General features: G+C 39.0%; 1 protein-coding gene across 1 annotated transcript in view; it reads right to left on the bottom strand.

Moving 5' to 3' along the window:
• Nucleotides 1-23,960, bottom strand: part of LOC127871313 (general transcription and DNA repair factor IIH helicase subunit XPD-like) — a 61,954-nt gene that overhangs the window by 9,261 nt on the left and 28,733 nt on the right. The window contains exons 10-16 of the mRNA XM_052414094.1: nt 20,335-20,431; nt 16,743-16,852; nt 13,940-13,963; nt 13,387-13,555; nt 9,243-9,361; nt 8,525-8,664; nt 7,185-7,286 (exon numbers count right to left, since the gene is read on the bottom strand). Of these exons, the coding sequence (XP_052270054.1) occupies nt 7,185-7,286; nt 8,525-8,664; nt 9,243-9,361; nt 13,387-13,555; nt 13,940-13,963; nt 16,743-16,852; nt 20,335-20,431 (761 nt within the window). The remainder of the gene's footprint in view (nt 1-7,184; nt 7,287-8,524; nt 8,665-9,242; nt 9,362-13,386; nt 13,556-13,939; nt 13,964-16,742; nt 16,853-20,334; nt 20,432-23,960) is intronic.

The following is a 23,960-nucleotide window of genomic DNA, read 5'->3' as shown; positions in this document are numbered from 1 at the left end:
ACACCTTTCGGCCTAAACGGGATTTTTGTTTAGGAAAGAATTGATTCAAATGAAAAATTCCATTAACCCTTTGCATGCTGGGAAATTTGTCGTCTGCGTAAACGTCGTCTGCTGAATTTCTAAAATTAGCATTTTCTTCATTTTTTTTCAAAGAATATTATCAGAATAGCAAACAGTTTGGATCCTGATGAGACGCCACATTGTGTGGCGTCTCATCTGGATCCAAACTGTTTGCAAAGGCCTTCAAAATTCGGTTCCCGCACTGAAAGGGTTAAAGCGGATAGTGCCGTTCCTCATAAGAGGCTAAACTTTATACACATTTATTAAGCCCCATTTGACCGAAGCGCGGCTCATTTCAGTGGGAAATTAGAAAATGTATGCATCAATTTATCAATTGCACAAGAACAAAATATGCATAAATTTATCTATTAACCTCCGATTCTTGGACAAACAACAGGCGAAACACATCTTAACCAGTGAAAGGAACAAGATCATTCTGCCATTGTGCTTGTCCGATGTTGTTTGTCCATGAATCGGAGGTTAATTGATAAATTGATGAATACATGTTCTTGCACAATAGTTTGAAAGTTTCTATGAACCATTGGCAAAATACTTTGATATAAATACAAATTTTTTAAATAAAATTCATTTTAATTATTAAATACTTACCTGTTATCGTATGCTTATACTTTCCAAGGGGAAATAACTCATCCGGAATTTTAACTGGGAATCCGCCACCTCAATACCGTAATACAGGCCAAGTTAAACATAGTGCGATGCAACCTAGCCAAAAATCGGTAACCAACCCTCAATATTCTTTCAATATATATACAAAAATATTAATCGAATAACGGGGTGGGAGGTGGGACTTACAGATAACAGGTAAGTATTTAATAATTAAAATGAATTTTATTTAAAAAAATTGTTTTAATGTCATAAATACTGACCTGTTATTGTATGCTGATTTTGCATCTGCGGTGGGAAGGTTCGTATATATTTTCCCAACACAGTAGAACCCACAAACAGGGTTATCAGGTAATGATATCAAGTAATCTTCGTTAAAACGGTATCAATTATGACTTCTCGGACAGAGTAATATGTCTATGTCGTAAAGAAGACACTACCGTTAGTGAAACCACAACAAGCCCAAACGTATACAAATTGTATTGTTGGCACTTCAGAAAACGAAGATAAAAAGATGACAAGGTGGTCGGATTCCTCCAGTAAACAGCTTAGAGCACGTCAAAAAGTGGGGTGTGATTAATATATGCCCACAAAACAGACAGAGCTCTTAATTCATGCGGTCAGATCCTAAAAAGGAATGAATCCTTAGATAGGATAAGATTAACTTTCCTTAGTCGAGGTCTAACCCCGAGAAATAGAAGCCGCAGACACATCTCCCCCCCCTTTTTTGGGGAAATGAAGAGTGTCTTTGAGAACCTCGAATGGACTTCTGACTAACACTGCTGAGATAGAACTTCAAAGCCCTGATTGCCCAAAGAAGTTTATCCTCATCTTCATGACTACCAGTTTAAGAAAACTTGGAAACTTGAAGGTAGAAGCCATATAGAGGACTTGATATTAAGCAAGGAATCCTGGCTGACACAACAAAGTGAAAACGACAATAGATCCAACTGGAATTGGTCGTATTCAACAGAAAAAGCATGAATTTCAATTCTCCGTATGGTAAAAGCCATAATAAGAAGGAAAACCGTCTTAAAATTATATTGGAACTGTTAATAAGCCTGATGAAAAAGGTTCATAGGGAGCTCATTAAGCATCCCAACATGTTACACAAGTCAAAACCGCTTAAGAAGGTAAAGGAACGAAAAACATAGTGTTGACGTTCCATAGTTTGGATCAGTTCCAAAATAGGTAAGACAGCACAGAGTTGCGATGACTTACACAAAACAAGGTATACGAAAGCATAATCTCTATCCTTTGATGAAGAAAAGAACAAATTTCTTATCATCAAGAAAAAGATGAGAAAAACCTCTATGTATCTAGCAGAGTGATTAAGGTAATAACTATGCTCTCAATTACCCAGTAAAAAATGAATTTCCATAGAACCTTTATACAGTTCTGATGGAATTATCCTTGCACAAGTAACAAGGATTGAAACTCTAACAGAAAAACGTTCTTCTGTAGAGATAACTAAAAGTTATTAATGGCCAGACATGAAGTGGCACATGTTTGGATCAGTAAAAATATGTCTCAGTGAGATATGATATTTGACCTGTGAAGAAGTTTCCTGAAAATAATTGTACAGGAGACTTAAAAGGTCGTAGAACCATAATCCCATGGTTCATTAAGTATATTTCATGAAATTATGGCAAAAACTCAGTTATTGCAAAAACTCACCAAGAAGGCAAGATATTCTAGTTTATGTCAATGAACGAATGTATAACAATCGCACACCCTGCTGGATCGATTTCTGTGAACTGCATTGTTGACGTTGTTCAGCATACCGGTATACACTGCGATATACGATCGCATAACGCTAATAACTAGCGTTTGATGATAAACAACATTCTTGGATATACTATGTACACCATGCAACTCGTCTGCATCTTCACTGCCGCGCATGCGCAATTACATTATTGAACCCAACTGAAAAATAATTCGAAAGAAAGAACTGCAGGACAAAACGGCCAACAGGGCGTTGAGACGAAGTGGTATGAGAAAGACGATAGAGAAAATTTGTTGTTCTTGCAAAGAACGAATAAGTTCCTGATTTCCAGTTACAAGGAGTGATAATATGATCACCTCCGTGTCTGTAAGAAAACCACGACCGATGTGTGATAGTTGAAACCATCACAAAGGAATCGTGAAAATGTGTTGTAAATGAAAAACAGCTAAAAAGAATTTTCGCTTTTCAAGATGTAGATGTGCAGGTGATATTCGTTAGGATACCACATAATTGAGAAAATCAAGATACGTTGTTCTATGTGATCGTCCATAACCTTATCTGCTCACATCTGTATAAGATGTAAGGAAGGTTGTGGTAGAATAAACTATATTCTTGCCAAGATAATCTTCTAGTCTAGACACCACTGAATAGTGGTAAATAATGACAAAAAGATGGAAATCTGTGTCATTAAATAATCTCGAGATTAATACAATTATCTTAAAAATAAAGCTGAAACGGACATAAGAAAAGACGTCTCAGCAGAAGGACCGGTGACCGGACCGGTAAATACCGACCGGTGACCGGAACCATTTGTCAAGGATGGGTGGGCAAAGAAACCACGGCAAGCCGAACTTTCCCACTCCAAACACACTTGAAAATTGGTAGAATAGGACAGTGTTTAACACTTATAAGTTTATGACCTATCTACAGAATATAGCCTCTTCTTGAACCAATAACAGGCGCCTTTAAAATCCTGGATAATACAGGTCGCGAAGTCATCGCTTTGCGAAGTACGGAAATATGATTGATAGTGGTACCTCCGGAATCGGAGGTGTGATGGCAGAAAAAGGTGAAAACCCTAGGGGTAACCTTAAGCGGGTCCACGCTTGCCGGTAGAATGCATGGAAGTCTTAAATTCTGACTTGATTAATCCATTTACTTCAAGACTTCTAACCGGGACGAATTCCGAAAGGAATATGACCAGTTATAGGAAGACGGCCTGTTATGGCCAGAAGTGTAATAGAAGAATAACTTTAAGATGAGGTCCCTCCAGATCCTAGGATCTAAGATCTGAGTTCAATAGGTCCTAAGCCATCTACAAGACTGTAGCCGCTATGCGGTCAATCTGATAGGCAATCCTATGTATCAGAACTCTTGTTGATTCCAGTAGCTTGAAAATATGCACTGCCGTAGGAGCAATAGAAAAGCAGAAGTCGATACAAATGTCGTCTTGCTAATCCTGCTAGCGTCATTAATGTGTCCCAACTGTTCCGTGACACTGACTGCAAAGTCTGTAGCCGACAGGTAAAGGCGGTTAAAACAATTCATCCTTCGGGTCTCGAACATAAATTAATAGAGGTCAAATAGTAATGTTCGACCTCAATGCTAGTCTCCGAGCCCACTTCAGCCGATCTATCTGCAAGACCAGTAGTCTGCATGTAGCCGGTTGAGATAGAAGTACAAATAACAGATATCAGTATTGAAAAACACAAAAAGTCATGTAGATTGTTGAATCCATAAAATATAGTATTCAATACAATCATAGCCAGGGGTATACAACTATGTAATGTAGACGATACCCGTGATACTAAAAATTGACCGATGAAAACACAGTGGAATACCGGTAATTGGTAAGTGGTGAGCGAACCGGACCGGTCAATGACCGGTAACTGTAGCCCGGTGAACGGACCAGTCATAATATGACCGGTGACGTTACCAGTTAAAGACCGAAAAATGGTGGAATCCATATGGTCTGTTATCAATGTCAAGCACTGCTCGGAAAAGAAGATCATGCCAAAAAATCCAATCCGATGGCGATGAGACATCACTTATTCTGACCGGTGATCAGTGATCGGTGATATGACCGATGAATGGTGACCGATGTCCGGTGATCGGGACCAGTATAATATAACTGTGTCAGAATGGAAATATCTGGTGCAGAAGAATGACCATCCAAGAAGTCATCTGATAATGTTAATCGGAAAAACAACGGTAGATTATCAGTATTAATAGGCATAAGTGTCCTTGTAGTCGTAGTGGAGAAAAGAACAGCTTATCCCGAAGCCTGAATGTTAAACGAACTAGTGTTCGTATACAACTACGGCTCGGTGACTGCAACATGTGTGGATGCCATAAGAAGAACCATCACACGTGGAATGGAGACATGATATTCCTAAAGGAATAAAATGGAGAACGTCGATATGACCAGTAGGTTCATTAACGCCTACGTGAGAAGTGGCGACATCCATATAACTTCGATGCCGAAATATTGTTCGGCTACGCTGGAAATATTGTCTTCTACAATATTGTCTCCGTGAGCATTGACATGATCGCTTACGAGCGTATCAACGCCGAGAACTGCTCAATGAAGGAGAGGTATGTTCGATAACTATCCAGTGGTGCTCAATGCAGTCCGCTGATGTCTACTTGAAGGTTGACGACGTCCTCGTTTCCTGCGATGTCGAGATCTGGATCGGCCGAGATGTGGATCGGCTGCGATGAGACCGAGATCTTCTAGAATAACGTCTCCGTGAGTGACAACGTGATCGCTTACGAGAGCCGCGACGATGAGAACTGCTCGACGAAGAAGAGCGTGTCCGATGTCTAATCCTTGATGAAGACGATGTATTCAACGAAGAATAGGAGAATAATTCAATGAAGAAGACCGAGTTCTTCTTCTTGACCGGTGACTGGTGTTATCGGTGGCAGGCCTAACTGATGACTGTTGACCGGAGCGGTGATCAATGACCGGACCGGTGACCGGACCGTTGACATGACCGGACCGGTGACATGACCAGACCGGTGACATGACCGGTGACCGGACCGGACCGGTGACATGACCGGTGACATGACCGGTGACCGGACCGGTGATCAATGACCGGACTGGTGACCGGACCGGACCGGTGACCGGTGACATGACCGGTGACCGGACTGGTGACATGACCGGTGACCGGACCAGTAACATGACCGGTGACCAGACCGGACCGGTGATCAATGACCGGACCGGTGACATGACCGGTGATCAATGACCGGACCAGTGACATGACCGGTGACCGGACCGGACCGGTGACATGACCGGTGACCGGACCGGTGATCAATGACCGGACCGGACCGGTGACATGACTGGTGACCGGACCGGCCGGTCAGATGTCGATCAATGGTCCGTGATCAACGTCCCCGGTGACGTACCGGTCATATCATGACCAGTGTTGTCACCGGATAATGACCGTATGGCGGATGCCAAATGGTCCGGCATTGGTCGATGTCCTTGACCAATGCCATCGGGCAAAGACCGGCTGACGGGTGTCGCCATATGGTCTGATGTTGACCGACTGTCTAAGAGACTTAGCATAGTACGGTCGCGATCGTGCCCGATACCCGGTGACTGATACTGCAACTATCATCCATGATCTGCGAAGTCACCGGGTATTTATCCACTCTTGTTTCTGCGACCATCATGTAGTCGAATATATGAAAAACAAGAGCAAAGCATATTCAACCATAAACTGGTCACAGACCAGATTATCCTACGGCACATAAAATCATTATTTGACCATAATGAAAATTATAATAATACTGCCGTAGATCATAAATTAAACAAAAGTTTAATTCAAAACAGATGAAAAATAAAATGACGATCAATTAGATTGTCATACGGAATGTTAAAATCATTATTGCACACAATGGCAAATGATAAACAATCTGTCAATAGAAGAACACGCTTTGCACGATCTCGTAACACATTAGAAGAACATGCTTTGCACGTTCTAGCAATGTATTAGAAGAGCACGTTTTGCACGTGGTCGTTCGCGCATGAAAACACCCAGCATGGTAGAAATAAACCATTGTTCGATAAAAACAAGCATGGCTTACCTTTTACAAATGAAACAAAATCCATTAAATCCACACAAATTAATCCGAATGAGAAATAAAAAGATAAATAACACAATTTATCTATTCAAAACCCCAATCAACCAAGTGAAAAACAATATTTTAATTCAGAGCCGTAAAAGACACGTATACACCTGGTTGATCCGGAAAGAATATTGAGGGTTGGTTACCGATTTTTGGCTAGGTTGCATTGCACTATGTTTAACCTGGCCTGTATTACGGTATTGAGGTGGCGGATTCCCAGTTAAAATTCCGGATGAGTTATTTCCCCTTGGAAAGTATAAGCATACGATAACAGGTCAGTATTTATGACATTAAAAAAATGTACCAATAGACATTGTACACATGAACATAATTTTACTAGAGCCCATCATTAATGGTAAAATACATTTGTTTAGTAAAACAATAGGCTGGTTATATGGAAATATTCCAAGATTTAAAGGAGAACCAGTGGGAAAAAACATGGTCTATCTTACAGGTTAAATGTAGAAAGCTTCATGGCTTGAAATTATATTGGTTTGTAATCCAGACAAGTTTAGCAGAGAATCAAAAAGTGAAAACATCAGGACTTCAACTTATGGACGTTATTAAAGACACTCAAAAATGATTTTCCAACTTCTTTTCCTACTGGTTTGCTGCATGTGAATGCTGGATGTTTACACACCATGGGACATATAGAGATCCGGGACAGTGTCATGGTGAACATTGCCATGTTGACCGGCCTGAAGTCCAGAATCTTGGGGTACATGTCCAATGGAGACAGCGTCTGCAGACAGGGTCAACAAGAGTTAGATAGGAGTACACTGATGTCCTGGCCTTGGCTACTTACATTATGGAAGTAATGCTAAAACCATTTCAAGTGCCGATAATTTAAATATTTTTTATCCAATAAAGTACATGCATAAAAGTTAATAAAACAATGTTTTCTATCTTAGACAATTATTCTGTTCTACTACAGAAAAGAAGAAAATGAAAAGTGTTCTGAGTCAAGTCAGCCATATTAACTTCACTGAATGTGAAGACTTACAAGAGCTGTCACCATAGGATGACTTATGCCCCCTATAAATGCTTGATGGAAGTTATGAGGTTTTTTCGAAACCTAAACGCAATTTTCGAAACCTAAACACGGACCCTAAGTTCAAGGTCAAGGTCACAGGGGTCAAAATTTGTGTGCATATGGAAAGGCCTTGTCCATATACACATGCATGCCAAATATGAAATTGGTATCTGAAGCGGCATAGAAGTTATGAGCATTTTTCTAAACCTAAACGCAAAGTGTGACGGACAGACGGACGGACGGACGAACGGACAGTCCGATCACTTTATGCCCTCCTTCGGGGGCATAAAAAACATTAAAATCTGGTTTCAATTATAATGAACTCAGCTTTTACTGCAGTCTATTTATGATAATTTTTGCAAATTTTGGATTATTAAATGAAATCAAATTCTCTCATTATATAAGCACCGCCAGCTTGTATAAGCCTTCCTCTGGAAAATCAGTGCTTAATGCATGTACGTAAAGTGTCATCACAGATTAGCCTGTACAGTCTGTTTGAAAAATCAGGGCTAAATAAATGTGCGTAAAGTTTCATCACATATTAGCCTGTGCAGTCTGCATGGAAAATCAGTGCTTAATGCATGTGTGTAAAGTGTCATCACAGATTAGCCTGTGCAGTCTGCATATGTAAATCTGGGACAACACTTTCTGATTTTAAGGAATGAATGATTTGTTCAAAGGAGGTCTCTTCTAGACAAAAATCCAGTGAATATTGTTTAATTTGGTGGAAAAAACGATGTGAGGGATGCACAGGCTAATCTTAGACGAAACTTAACACACATGCATGAAGCCTAGTCTTCAAAGAGCAAAGCTCACATAGGCTGGCGGTGCTGATTGAATGAGTAAATCAGCTAGGCAGTCATAATCCAAGCCCAGTTGTTACAAAGCAAGGCTGAAACCATGTATCAAAGTCGCAAGACATAACAGTGAAGATACCAGCTACATACCCCAGATGTGATGACTACAGACTGGAACCTATCAAAGATGGGCTTCACAGCAATGGAGGCGTCCAGGCAGCTGAAGTTGAGGACCGGGTTGGGGATGGTCGGCGTGCGGTCATCAAACGGCTCAATGATCAACACAAACCCTGCAACAGATGGCTCTTATTGATTGCTAGATATGGATAGAGTTGTGAATTATAAATGGTTGCAATATACAGTATTCAGCACGTATATTGGCCAGGGAAGAAATTAGCCCAACCTGCGCATCAGCGCAGTCTGGTCAGGAGCTACCCTGCCTGCTTGTGTCACAACCAAACCTTGCAACACTTTATAGCAAACAGCATAGCTCCTAGTCAGACTGTTTAATTACACAGGCTGGTCAGGAGCGACGCTGGCTGAATACAGAGAAACCCAATGTTTGTATGACACATTTCATTAACCTTAGACTGATTGTACAGAGAAGCATATTTACTTTTGACTGATTGTACAGAGAAGCATATTTACCTTTGACTGATTGTACAGAAAAACATATTTACTTTTGACTTATTGTACAGAGAAGCATATTTATCTTTGACTGTACTGAGAAGCATATTTACCTTTGACTAATTGCATGGATCAGCATATTAACCTTTGACTGATTGTACAGAGAAGCATATTTACCTTTTACTGATTGTACAGGGTAGCATATTTACCTTTGACTAATTTTACCGAGAGGCGTATTTACCTTTGACATATGTGCTGATGAGAGTTGCAAAGTTCGAGATGAGAGTGAGAGCCCTGAAGTCAGACATGTCTGCCAGCTCCAGCGTGCGCAGCAGAGAGGCCAGGCGCTCAGAGCAGAACCTGGGACAGCAGAGATACAAGGAGGAATAACAAGAGTTCCGCGGTCGGAGATGACCGCATTGAAGCCGGATTTTTGATTTAAATGACAGGAAAGTACCTTTCGTGTTTTTGTCAATGCAATACTTAAATTACTGAAATATTGTTCAAAGGTCAAAATGAAATGTAAGTACTTTTCACAGTGACCTTGACCTTCAATGACCTTAAAATGACCAATTGTCATCTACTAGTGCTGGCCAACCTTCATGTCCAGTTTGAAGACTGTAAGTCCAAGCATAAGAAAGTTATACCATGAAATAAGAATTTTAACATTTTTACATTCAAGGTCACGGTGACCTTGACCTTAAAATGACCAGTGGTCATCTACTAGTTCTGGCCAACCTTCATATCAAGTTTGAAGACTCTAGGTCTAAGCATACCAAAGTATTAACAACTTTAACATATTTACATCCAAGGTCACAGTGACCTCGACCTTCAAATGAATGACCTTGAAATGACCAGTGGTCATCTAAGTGTGCTTGCAAACCTTAACGTCAAGTTTGAGATTCTAGGTCCAAGCATACCAAAGTTACAACAATTTTAACATTTTAACATTTAAGTTCACAGTGACCTTGACCTTCAAATGAATGACATTGAAATGAATGACCTTGAAATGACCAGTGGTCATCTAAGTGTGCTTGCAAACCTTTACGTCAAGTTTGAGATTCTAGGTCCAAGCATACCAAAGTTATAACAATTTTAACATTTTAACATTGAAGGTCACAGTGACCTTGACCTTCAAATGAATGACATTGAAATGAGCAGTGGTGATCTTCTAGTACTGGCCAACCTTTATGTCAAGTTTGAAGACTCTAGGTACAAGCATACCAAAGTTATAACATGGAATAAGAACTTAAACATTTTTACCTACCAAAGTTATAAGAACTTTAACATTTTTACATTCAAGGTCACAGTGACCTTGACCTTAGAATGAATGACCTTGAAATGACCAGTGGTCATCTAAGTGTGCTTGCAAACCTTCATGTCAAGTTTGAAGACTCTATGTCCAAGCATACCAAAGTTATAACAATTTTAACATTTTAACATTTAAGGTCACAGTGACCTTGACCTTCAAATGAATGACATTGAAATGACCAGTGGTCATCTTCTAGTACTGGCCAATCTTTATTTCAAGTTTGAAGACTCTAGGTACAAGCATACCAAAGTTATAACATGAAATAAGAACTTTAACATTTTTACATTCAAGGTCACAGTGACCTTGACCTTCAAATGAATGACCTTGAAATGTCCAGTGGTTACTTACTAGTTCTGGCCAACCTTCATGTCAAGTTTCAAGACTCTAGGTCCAAGCATACCAAAGTTATAACAACTTTAACATTTTTACATTCAAGGTCACAGTGACCTTGACCTTCAAATGAATGACCTTGAAATGTCCAGTGGTTACTTACTAGTTCTGGCCAACCTTCATGTCAAGTTTCAAGACTCTAGGTCCAAGCATACCAAAGTTATAACAACTTTAACATTTTTATATTGAAGGTCACAGTGACCTTCACCTTCAAATGAATGACCTTGAAATGACCAGTGGTCATCTGTTAATCCTGGCCAACCTTCATGTCAAGTTTGAAGACTCTAGGTCCAAGCATACCAAAGTTATACCATGAAATAAGAACTTTAACATTTTTACATTCAAGGTCACAGTGACCTTGACCTTCAAATGAATGACCTTGAAATGACCAGTGGTTACTAACTAGTTATGGCCAACCTTCATGTCAAGTTTCAAGACTCTAGGTCCAAGCATACCAAAGTTATAACAACTTTAACATTTTTTATATTGAAGGTCACAGTGACCTTGACCTTCAAATGAATGACCTTGAAATGACCAGTGGTCATCTGTTAATCCTGGCCAACCTTCATGTCAAGTTTGAAGACTCTAGGTCCAAGCATACCAAAGTTATACCATGAAATAAGAACTTTAACATTTTCGAGCACGCCGCCACCCCGCCCGCCCGCCCGCCCCCCCCGCCCGCCCGACAACATCAATCTATAAGCCGAGATTTTTTCGAAAAAAATCCGGCTAAAAACTATAATATATACTGGTATAATGCTGACGGTCAGTTACCTGGGGGAGGGGAGATACAATGACTAATTACACAAAACCTGGGACAGCAGAGAGACAACGAGGAATACACTGGTAGTATGTATGTTACATACAAGCTAGCAAATTAAATCAATGTTAAAACAATAGCATCCAAAATATCACATCTTTAAAATAATATATGAAAAATAAGGATAAATAGCATTCACTCCTACAACACAGATGTAGAAAAAAATATATACCAGTCAAGATTTTATGGTAACTTACAAATTATGCAAATTAAACTAGTTTAGTTTAACTTAACTTATTTGATGACTTTGTTTTAAGTCAAATGAAAACCTTGTCATTTAAAATGCACCCTAGCCAAGTGATGATGTCCCCTAACTGAGCGGTGAAAAAAGAGGAAAGACAAGAGCACCGCCTTGCAGGTGCAGACCGCTCATCTATTTTCTTTTTAAAGGTGAAAGGACTCTCATTTTCAATCACAGAAAAAAAAAAAATCGGGGGGGGGGGGGGGGATGATTCTTGGGTGCGAAGGTTGGACGTTATTTCAAACATTAAATAATAAAAATAAATTTTTGTGTTTTTTAACCGTTTCAAAAAAAATAAAAATTGGGGGGGTGGGGTGGGGGGGGGGGGGTATAGTGTGAGGGTGTGGTGGTAATTTGTGAGATGATCTTAAAAAAAAAAAAAATAGGGAGAGGGCACGGGGGATGGTTTGGGTGGAGTCTATTGTGGTATGTCAGGTAAGAGTAGTTTTGTCAAAGTATCAATCAAATCTAATCATAAATAAAGAAGTTATGGCAATTTTAGCAAAATTTAATAATTTGACCATGAGAGTCAAGGTCATTCAAAGGTCAAGGTAAAATTCAACTTGCCAGGTACAGTAACCTCATGATAGCATGAAAGTATTTGAAGTTTGAAAGCAATAGCCTTGATACTTAAGAAGTAAAGTGGATCGAAACACAAAATTTAACCATATATTCAAAGTTACTAAGTAAAAAAAGGGCCATAATTCCGTAAAAATGACAACCAGAGTTATGCAACTTGTCCGTTTACTGTACCCTTATGATAGTTTGCGAGTGTTCCAAGTATGAAAGCAATATCTATGATACTTTAGGGGTAAAGTGGACCAAAACACAAAACTTAACCAAATTTTCAATTTTCTAAGTATAAAGGGCCCATAATTCCGTCCAAATGCCAGTCAGAGTTACATAACTTTGCCTGCACAGTCCCCTTATGATAGTTAATAAGTGTTGCAAGTATGAAAGCAATAGCTTTGATACTGTAGGAATAAAGTGGATCTAAACACAAAACTTAACCAAATTTTCAATTTCTAAGTGTAAAAAGGGCACATAATTCTGTCAAAATGCCAGTCAGAGTTACATTACTTTGCCTGCACAGTCCCCTTATGATAGTTAGTAAGTGTTGCAAGTATGAAAGCAATAGCTTTGATACTTAAGGAATAAAATGGACCTAAACACAAAACTTAACCAAAATTTTCAATTTTCTAAGTATAAAAAGGGCACATAATTCTGTAAAAATGCATGCCAGAGTTATCTAACTTTGCCTGCCCAGTCCCCTCATGATAGTAAGTAAGTGTAACATGTTTGAATGCAATAGCATTGATACTTTCTGAGAAAAGTGGACCTAAACGCAAAACTTAACCAAAATTTTCAATTTTCTAAGTATAAAAAGGGCACATAATTCTGTCAAAATGCACGCCAGAGTTATCTAACTTTGCCTGCCCAGTCCCCTCATGATAGTAAGTAAGTGTACCAAGTTTGAATGCAATAGCATTGATACTTTCTGAGAAAAGTGGACCTAAACGCAAAACTTAACCGGACGCCGACGCCAACGCCGACGCCAAGGTGATGACAATAGCTCATATTTTTTTTTCAAAAAAAAGATGAGCTAAAAAGGAAAGGAATACCTGAGTGGCTTCCTCTCAATGCAGACTTTCTGGGCGCAGTCTTTGAGGAAGGAGGGTGGGGTCTCAGACACAACGTGCTGGACCCTCATCCGAGTCTTCAGATACTCACAGAACCGACGCATGAATGACACAAAGTGTTCTGCACTTCGGATGTTCCCAGGAACAGCCTCTGTAGAGAACCAGGGCCGGAAATGTGCATGAGGGTCATACAAAACTTGTGTTTCTTTTGATCTTTAAAATTTTAACAGTATCTTAGTCTTATTATGGCAGTCATTTATTCTACTTGCACTTTTTTAATGGAGATATCTTGCAAAAACACATGTTAACTACTCAATTATGGGCTTTAAAGCCTGTGTTTAAATCCAACCGTGCATTCTTTATAACTGGATAACAAAGTAAATTTTCACTAAGCCAATTAGTTAACTACTCAATTATGATCTTTAAAGCTTGTGTTTAAATCCCACAGTGTATTCTTTATAACTGGATAACAAAGTAAATTTTCACTAAGCCAATTTTTTTTTTATTTGGTTGCAACTCATAAAGTTCTACGTACCTTGCAATATCTCGTCTGGTATCACTAAAAAGAAATCACAAAATATTATGATGAAATGCAATAGACATCATTTTCTTTGATTCATCAGAAAAATGTGTCCTTGCAATGAAATCAATATTTTATTCCTAGAAGCTAATTGTGGCAGAACATATACTTAATTAAAAAAGCATTCAAATATTTGAATGTTTCTACATTGTTTTACATGTTCTATTTATTTTTAAGGATCAGTTACAAGAATTGTACATTATAACTCTTGTAAAAGATAAGAAATACCACACTACAGAAAGTATGATAAATGAAACAACAACTGAGTTAAAGAGTATTTCTAAGAATTACACATATTATCAGCATTGATTTAAATAGTACTTTTAAGAATGATATAAGATACCATACCTGTTTTGGGGCGTATTAGTTAGAACTATATAATACTGTACCTGGGTTAGAGAGCACTAGTAAGAATGATATAAGATAACGTACTTGGGTTAGAGAGCACTAGTTAGAATGTTATAAGATAATGTACCTGAGTTAAGGAGCACTAGTTAGAATGATATAAGATAATGTACCTGAGTTAAGGAGCACTAGTTAGAATGATATAAGATAATGTACCTGAGTTAGAGAGTACTAGTAAGAATGATATAAGATAATGTACATGTGTAAGAGATTACTATTAAGAATGATATAAGATAATGTACCTGGGAAAGAGAGTACTAGTACCAACGATATAAGATAATGTACCTGAGTTAGAGAGTACTGGTAGAAATGATATAAGATAATATACCTGGGTTAAAGAGTATAGTCAACATCCGTATTCTCGCGGTATCCCTATTTCCGCGGTATTTCGATTGCGCCCCCTAAGTGTTGTTAACCTGTTAGATTTGGTGACCCAATTTCTTTTGTCGTCAGAAAACAGTATTTTCAGTCATAATGAGCAATATTTTGGTAAGTTGTAATTGTAATCCGTGAGAAATACGTTTTTTCCACCAAATTAAACAATATTCACATTCAATTTTTCAGTATTTCAGCTTTTTACAACTTGTTGCACATCGTCTGCACGCATTTTCCCGATCTCATTAATATGCAATTTTTACAAGCTCCGCCCACATGACTAAGGTTACACAACACATTTTAAAGATTAGGCCTTAAACCACTTAATTTTATACGGTAGGATGAACCTGAATGATCATGAGGGTTGGGTCTTAAAGGTGCAACGATCAATTATCTATGATGATTTATGCATGTAGACAAAGTTTTCCACCACAACTAACAGACTTTCCTGATGAGATGTTGATCTTATTGGGACAATGTGATATTTATAAACATTGGTTGCATCTGACACAGTGTACACATGTTAAAATGCTCAGAAGAGGAAGTCCCTTTAGGTGCATGCATTGTCCAGAGGAGTAGCATTATGACTGTTGTGCAGTTCAAACGATTGTTAAACTTTATATGTTCATTTTAAATCAAATTTAATCTTTAATAATTAATGTTACTATTACAAAGTTAAGCTTCGGTGCAGATATCATGTTTTAACTGTGATTTAGTGACGTAAAGCCTGTTGACATACTTACCGCGAGAATATGAATATGGAGTCTCGTACGCATCAGTGACCAGTATGGTGTATTAACTGCTTGGCACGTAATAAAACATTATTTATATGAATAAAAATTAGATGGATATCAGCGGAAAAGTAGTTTATCTTCGCAAAGAAGTCCATAATTTATAAATTAAGTATTTATTTCAACTTTAATTTTTATTTGAACGTTAAGTACCGCCAGAATACGGATGACCAGTATACTAGTATGAATAATATAAGATAATGTACCTGAGTAAGAGAGTACAAGTAAGAATGATATAAGATAATGTACCTGAGTTAGAGAGTACTAGTAAGAATGATATAAGATAATGTACCTGAGTTAGAGAGTACTAGTAAGAATGATATAAGATAATGTACCTGAGTTAGAGAGTACGAGTAAGAATAATATAAGACAATGTACCTGAGTTAGAGAGTACTACTAAGAATGATATAAGATAATGAACCTGAGTTAGAGAGTACTAGTAAGAATAATATAAGACAATGTACCTGAGTTAGAGAGTACTACTAAGAATGATATAAGATAATGTACCTGAGTTAGAGAGTACTACTAAGAATGATATAAGATAATGTACCCGAGTTAGAGAGTACTAGTAAGAATGATATAAGATAATGTACCTGAGTTAGAGAGTACTAGTAAGAATGATATAAGATAATGTACCTGAGTTAGAGAGTACGAGTAAGAATAATATAAGACAATGTACCTGAGTTAGAGAGTACTACTTAGAATGATATAAGATAATGAACCTGAGTTAGAGAGTACTAGTAAGAATAATATAAGACAATGTACCTGAGTTAGAGAGTACTACTAAGAATGATATAAGATAATGTACCTGAGTTAAAGAGTACTACTAAGAATGATATAAGATAATGTCCTGAGTTAAGGAGCACTAGTAAGAATAATATAAGACAATGTACCTGAGTTAGAGAGTACTACTAAGAATGATATAAGATAATGTACCTGAGTAAGAGAGTACTAGTATGAATGATATAAGATAATGTACCTGAGTTAGAGAGTACTAGTAAGAATGATATAAGATAATGTACCTGAGTTAAGGAGCACTAGTAAGAATAATATAAGACAATGTACCTGAGTTAGAGAGTTCTACTAAGAATGATAATGTACTTGAGTAAGAGAGTTCTAGTAAGAATAATATAAGATAATGTACCTGGGTTAGAGAGCACTAGTTAGAATGATATAAGATAATGTACCTGGGTTAGATAGCACAAGGTCAGTCTCTCTGTTCAAACTGGTCTCCTTCAAACCTTCCACAAGACGAACATACTCATTCTTCAGTCGTTCTGCATCTGTCTCCTTCAGTCTGAAACCAAAGTACAGGAGCTGATATAGTTACAGGGTTAGAAACTACCCATCTTGTCCATGGTTGCCCTCCCTTATTCTCTTAAAACTTCTTGTTCAGAAGACAATTTGTCTAACAAACCATAAAATATAACATGTTGAAATGCTATGTTAATTTTTATGTTCGTTGATTGGACCAAGAAAGAGAGAACATACCTGTTTATTTGCTGTGAGAGGGTGTCTATGTTCTGTTGATTGGACCAGGAAAGAGAGAACACACCTGTTAATCTGCTGTGAGAGGGTGTCTATGTTTTGTTGATTGGACCACGAAAGAGAGAACACACCTGTTAATTTGCTGTGAGAGGGTGTCTATGTTCTGTTGATTGGACCAGGAAAGAGAGAACACACCTGTTAATCTTCTGTGAGAGGGTGTCTATGTTCTGTTGATTGGACCACGAAAGAGAGAACACACCTGTTAATCTTCTGTGAGAGGGTGTCTATGTTCTGTTGATTGGACAAGGAAAGAGAGAACATACCTGTTAATTTGCTGTGAGAGGGTGTCTATGTTTTGTTGATTGGACCAGGAAAGAGAGAACATACCTGTTAATTTGCTGTGAAAGAGTGTCTATGTTTTGTTGATTGAACCAGGAAAGAGAGAACATACCTGTTAATTTGCTGTGAGAGGGTGTCTATGTCCTGTTGATTGGACCAGGAAAGAGAGAACATACCTGTTATTTTGCTGTGAGAGAGTGTCTACGTTCTGTTGATTGGGCTAAGAAAGTAAGAGCATACCTGTTTATTTGTTGTGAGGGAGAGTCCATGTTATGTTGATTGGACAAGGACAGAGAGAACATACCTGTTTATTTGCTGTGAGAGTGTCTATGTTCTGTTAGTTGGACAAGGAAAGTGAGAACACACCTGGTAATTTGCTGTGAGAGTTTCTATGTTCTGTTGATTGGACCAGGACAGAGAGAACATACCTGTTAATTTGCCGTGAGAGAGTGTCTATGTTCTGTTAATTCGACCAGGAAAGAGAGAACACATCTGTTATTTTGCTGTGAGAGAGTGTCTATGTTTTGTTGATTGGGCTAAGAAAGTAAGAGCATACCTGTTTATTTGCTGTGAGAGGGTGTCTATATTTTGTTGATTTGACCAGGACAGAGAGAACATATCTGTTTATTTGCTGAGGGTGTCTTTGTTCTGTTGATTGGACCAGGAAAGAGAGAACACACCTGGTAATTTGCTGTGAGAGTGTCTATGTTCTGTTAATTGGACCAGGACAGAGAGAACACACCTGTTAATTTTCTGTGAGAGGGTGTCTATGTTCTGTTGATTGGACAAGGAAAGTGAGAACACACCTGTTAATTTGCTGTGAGAGAGTGTCTATGTTCTGTTGATTGGACCAGGACAGAGAGAACATACTTGTTAATTTGCTGTGAGAGGGTGTCTATATTCTGTTGATTGGACCAGGAAAGAGAGAACACATCTGTTATTTTGCTGTGAGAGAGTGTCTATGTTCTATAGATTGGACCAGGAAAGAGAGAACATACCTGTTATTTTGCTGTGAGAGAGTGTCTATGTTCTGTTGATTGGGCTAAGAAAGTAAGAGCATACCTGTTTATTTGCTGTGAGAGGGTGTCTATATTTTGTTGATTTGACCAGGACAGAGAGAACATACCTGTTTATTTGCTGAGGGCGTCTATGTTCTGTTGATAGGACAAGGAAAGTGAGAACACACCTGTTAATTTGCTGTGAGAGAGTGTCTATGCTCTGTTGATTGGACCAGGACAGAGAGAACATACCTGTTAATTTGCTGTGAGAGGGTGTCTATATTCTGTTAGTTGGACCAGGAAAGAGAGAACATACCTGTTAATTTGCTGTGAGAGAGTGTCTATGTTCTGTTAATTTGACCAGGACAGAGAGAACATACCTGTTAATTTGCTGTTAGAGGGTGTCTATGTTCTGTTAGTTGGACCAAGAAAGAGAACATACACTTAAACACTGTATTTCGAACACCGATAATCCGAAGTCACCGTTTTTTCTAAGTATTTTTCGGGTCCCAATTTTGGTTCTTCTTTATTTAATGTAAAATTTCATTGTTAATCCGAACTTCGTTAAACCAAATACTAGCAAATCGTTAATTTCAAGTGATTCTGTCGGTCCCAACACTATAATTCCCACCTAATTATCAATGTTTAATCCGAAGTAAAAACTGCAAAACACTGAGCGTTATTTCACACCTTTGTCGTCTGCGCGTGGCGCTTCAAAAGCCGATAATGACACATTTGTCGTCTGCCCGTAGCATGTTAATTTTATAATGTCGTCAAAAGCCCATATTTATGTAGTTTTGCATTCTTTAGTTAATAAAAGGAAGAAAAAGAATTGTTTTATTCCTCCGTTTGTTACAAGTAGAAATATATTGCTATCTGACTAGTTTACATTTTTAAGTAAAACAATTATTAATAGAAGCGTGTAATCGAACCATGCCGATTCCACAACATTTTATACTTAAAGAACCAAAGAAGTCTTCTGTCAAATGTTTATTTCAAATTATCGTTAATCCAAAGTTTTTTTAACGGTCCCGACGACTTCGAAATAACGGTGTTGAAATGTACCTGTTAATTTGCTGTGAGAGAGTGTCTATGTTCTGTTAATTGGACCAGGACAGAGAGAACATACCTGTTAATTTGCTGTGAGAGAGTGTCTATGTTCTGTTAATTGGACCAGGACAGAGAGTACATACTGTTAATTTGCCGTGAGAGAGTGTCTATGTTTTGTTGATTGGACCAGGAAAGAGAGAGCACTCCTCTTAATTTGCCGTGAGAGTGTCTATGTTCTGTAGATTGGACCAGGACAGAGAGAACATACTGTTAATTTGCCGGGAGAGAGTGTTTATGTTATGTTGATTGGACCAGGACAGAGAGAACATACCTGTTAATTTGCTTTGAGAGGGTGTCTTTGTTCTGTTAATTAGACCAGGACTGAGAGAACATACCTGTTTATTTGCTGTGAGAGGGTGTCTTATGTTCAGTTAATTGGACCAGGACAGAGAGAACATACCTGTAAATTTGCTGAGAGACAGTGTCTATGTTCTGTTAATTTGACCAGGACAGTGAGAACATACCTGTTAATTTGCTGTGATAGTGTCTATGTTCTGTTGATTGGACCAGGAAAGAGAGAACATACATGTTAATTTGCTGTGAGAGAGTGTCTATGTTCTGTTGATTGGACCAGGAAAGAGAGAGCACACCTGTTAATTTTCTGTGAGAGTGTCTATGTTCTGTTAGTCGGCCCAGGAAAGAGAGAACATACCTGTTCATTTGCTTTGAGAGAGTGTCTATGTTTTGTTGATTGGACCAAGAAAGAGAGAACACACCTATTAATTTGCTGTGAGAGAGTGTCTATGTTCTGTTGATTGGACCAGGAAAGAGAAAACACACCTGTTAATTTTTTGTGAGAGAGTGTCTATGTTCTGTTGATTGGACCAGGAAAGAGAGAACACACCTGTTAATTTGCTGTGAGAGGGTGTCTATGTTCTGTTGGCACTTTTCCAATGTTCTCTTGGTAATCTGCACACTCATGGATTCTATGCAGACATTGTCTGAAACAACAATCAACAAGCAGCATCAAAATATAGCTCTTTGTATTTCAGATCAAATAACAGTACAAGCATTTACCACCATCATGAAAATAATTGTAAATATAACATTTTAGTACATTTGTTGATAATATATCTGTGTAAAAAGAATAAGAATCAGAACAAGAGCTGTCAGAGGACAGCGCGCTCGACTATTTGAGTGTTTGACAGTATAACGTAAGCCATCATGGGGAAATTGTTCATATTCAATAATTTATTAGACGATCTGTCAAAAATAAAAAAAGGAAAAAAAAAAAAAAATTGGGGGGGCATAGGGGGGGGTGAGAGGGGGGGGGGGTAGGGGGGGGGGTGGTAATTTATTAGATGATGTTTAAAAAAATAAAAATTGGGGGGGGGGGCGGTGGGGGGGAGGTGAGAGGGGGGGTATAATGTGGGGTGTGGTAATTTATAAGATGATGTTCAAAAAAAAAAATTGGGGGGGTGGGGGGGATGGGGGGTGAGAGGGGGGTGTTGGGAATTTGTACATGTTACGACGCTTTCGCGCCATTGCCCGGAACGTCACGTTACGTTAACGTCATAACTGTGAGTTCGTTGTTTATATACATTGAGATTTGAAATAGATTCAGAACTAGACACAACGTTTTCGTCCTTTTATACGATCACAAGACATTTTTGGTGCCGTGACAAACTAGTAAATAGTCGAAATATGCAGCTGAACAAGCTCATTGCGATGCGCGACGGTCATCGTCGCCTTATATCCAGAGAATTAGAGAGATTCGACTCAACCGAGTTAACGACATCAGAGTACGAGAGATTACTTCACTTGATTATGGAGGAGGCAGAAGAAGTGAGAACCCTCAACGATAAGATCGTCAACCATAACGATATCGAAGATTTATCGTCGGAACTTGTCGAGGGAAAATCATATTCATTCGACCTAGAGTTAAAGATACAAAGACTTAGAGATAATCTGAATAAACGTATCGGAAACAAAGAAGAAATTACATCGGACGTTTCACAAGACGAAAACAACAGTGGGCAACCGGAACTCGATAGAGAAATTGTTTGCGCATTGGAAGAAATACAGCCAGGTCTTTCAGAATTGAATCGGCACACACTTGAGGTATCTACCACAAAGAAGATGACCAACCAGAGTGTTTCATTTCAAAAGTTGCCAAAACTATCTCTGCCGTTGTTCTACGGGGATATAGAAGAGTGGCAGACGTTCTGGAACAGTTTCGAATATTCTGTACACCAAAACCAGGCACTATCAGACGTGCAGAAATTTGCATATCTTCGTGCATTAGTTCATGGCGCAGCGAGTTCATGTATAGCGGGATTCCAGTTAACAAACGTGAACTATATGAAAGCTATCGAGCTACTAAAACAACGATTTGGACAGCCAGAAAAGATAGTAGAGGCGCTGATGCAATCGCTGATCCAATTAGATCCACCAAAGAACACTCCTGATAGTCTTCAAGCATTTTTTGATAGACTAGAGACCAGCATAAGAGGATTAGAATCACTAGAAGAGTGCCAAGAGACATATGGGAATCTGTTGGTGCCTATCATAAGAGACAAGTTACCGACCGCAGTACGTCAAAGTATGGCACGTGATCATGGGACCAATTGCTGGAAGCTTCCCGACCTAAGATGTGCCATCGAGAAAGAGATTGCCATCATGCGAGAAGGCGACAGGAACTTCCGGTTTACGGCGCACATATGCCGACTGCGTCATTCCATACCGGAAGTAGATGTCCGAGGAAAAAACTCATGCCGTCAAGATCAAACGAAGACATTAAACATCGGAAGGTGACCTGTCATTTCTGCGATGGAGAACATTTTGCAACAAATTGTAACAAGACAACCAACGACAGGGTTCAAATTGATAAACAGAAGAAATTGTGTTTCAACTGTCTGTCAAACTCACACCAAGTGGCATTGTGTAAATCCCACAACAGATGTCGCAACTGTCAGCGAAAACATCATACCGCCATCTGTGAGCAGAGGAATACGCACTCTTCCCTGAATCCTGATGCCTCTACATTCCAAGGCAGCGCTACGGCACATACAATTCTTCATTCTTCCACACAGGCAAGATCTAATGTTCTCCTGAAGACCGTCGTTGGCAAAGCAAGTTCCGACAACTGTATGATTGAAGCAAATATCTTGTTCGATGAAGGTGCTCAGAGATCTTTTATCACAGAGAAACTTGCGAATGAATTAAATGTTAAAGAGACTGGTACAGAGACAATCTACTTGGCAGCATTTGGTCATTCATCTCAAAATGTACAGATAATGAAAACCGCCACAGTGCACGTTATCACTGACTGGAAGGAACAGATCCCGATTGACGTCCTAATTACGTCCACCATAGCCGTCCCGCTTCAGAACCTGCAGAAAAACATCATGTCCCTATCGTACCTTCAAGGTTTAAAATTAGCACACCCAGTTACTGGCCATGAGACGTTTGATATTGCAATGCTGATTGGTGCAGATGCTAACTGGAAGATAGTTCAGAATCACGTTGTTAGAGGCAACGGACCTACGGCAGTACAGTCGAAACTTGGGTATCTTCTTTCTGGCCCACTGCCAAATGCAAGCGCAGGGACAATACACCATATGCTGAACGTTATGACGTCACCTTTGATCACCGTTGGCATCGAGCGATTTCAGAAATTAGAGTCCATAGGCAACACGCCGAAAGTGGAGGTGACTTCCGGTCCGAAAGAACTTCAGACATATATGGATACCTGCATATATTACAAGGATAACCAATACAGTGTTAAACTGCCATTGAAAAAAGACCACCCACTATTACCAACGAATTACGATGAAGCCGTCAGTCGTACGCAGTACATGATAAAACGTCTACGAACAGACCTGTACATGTTCCAGAAATACGACGATATTATAAATGAACAGCGAGAACGTGGATTTATAGAAGCCGTTGACTACCATACGTTATCGACTGTGATCACGGAAATTGAAGCTGTTATAAATGATCGACCTCTCACCTACATCAGTACCGCGCAGAGTGACTTGCAGCCGCTGTCTCCTTCTCATCTTGTTCCCGGTCGCCGAATCACAGTGCTACCCTACAGCCGTGACGTGGATTTGGATCGTCACCAGAGAGAATATTTCCAAACGAGCGCGAATGCAGCAAAAACTCATCGACGATTTCCGCTGCAGATTGAGAAGAGAATACCTCACAGCTTTACGCGAAAACCAGCGGATTTCCGGGCGTAATGAACAGACGATTAAAGTCGGCTACATGGTCATGGTACATGATGAAGGTCCATGGTCATGATGGAAATTGGCAAGGGTCGAGGCGCTCATCCAAGGCAACGATGGACGAGTACGAGCCGCAAACATTCGGACTGACGGGGGAATTGCGAATCGCCCAATTACCAAACTATTTCCATTGGAGGTCGGAGACAAAACAGTGTCATAAATTGACTGATAAATGTTGTAGCAAAATACAATAATCGTGCTAAGAACATTTTGTTTTAAAATGTATTTTCGTTCCAGA

The sequence above is a fragment of the Dreissena polymorpha genome, chromosome 3 (assembly GCF_020536995.1).
Source record: "Dreissena polymorpha isolate Duluth1 chromosome 3, UMN_Dpol_1.0, whole genome shotgun sequence".
Taxonomy (NCBI): Eukaryota; Metazoa; Mollusca; class Bivalvia; order Myida; family Dreissenidae; genus Dreissena; species Dreissena polymorpha.
This window is presented reverse-complemented; position numbering and strand designations above follow the sequence as displayed.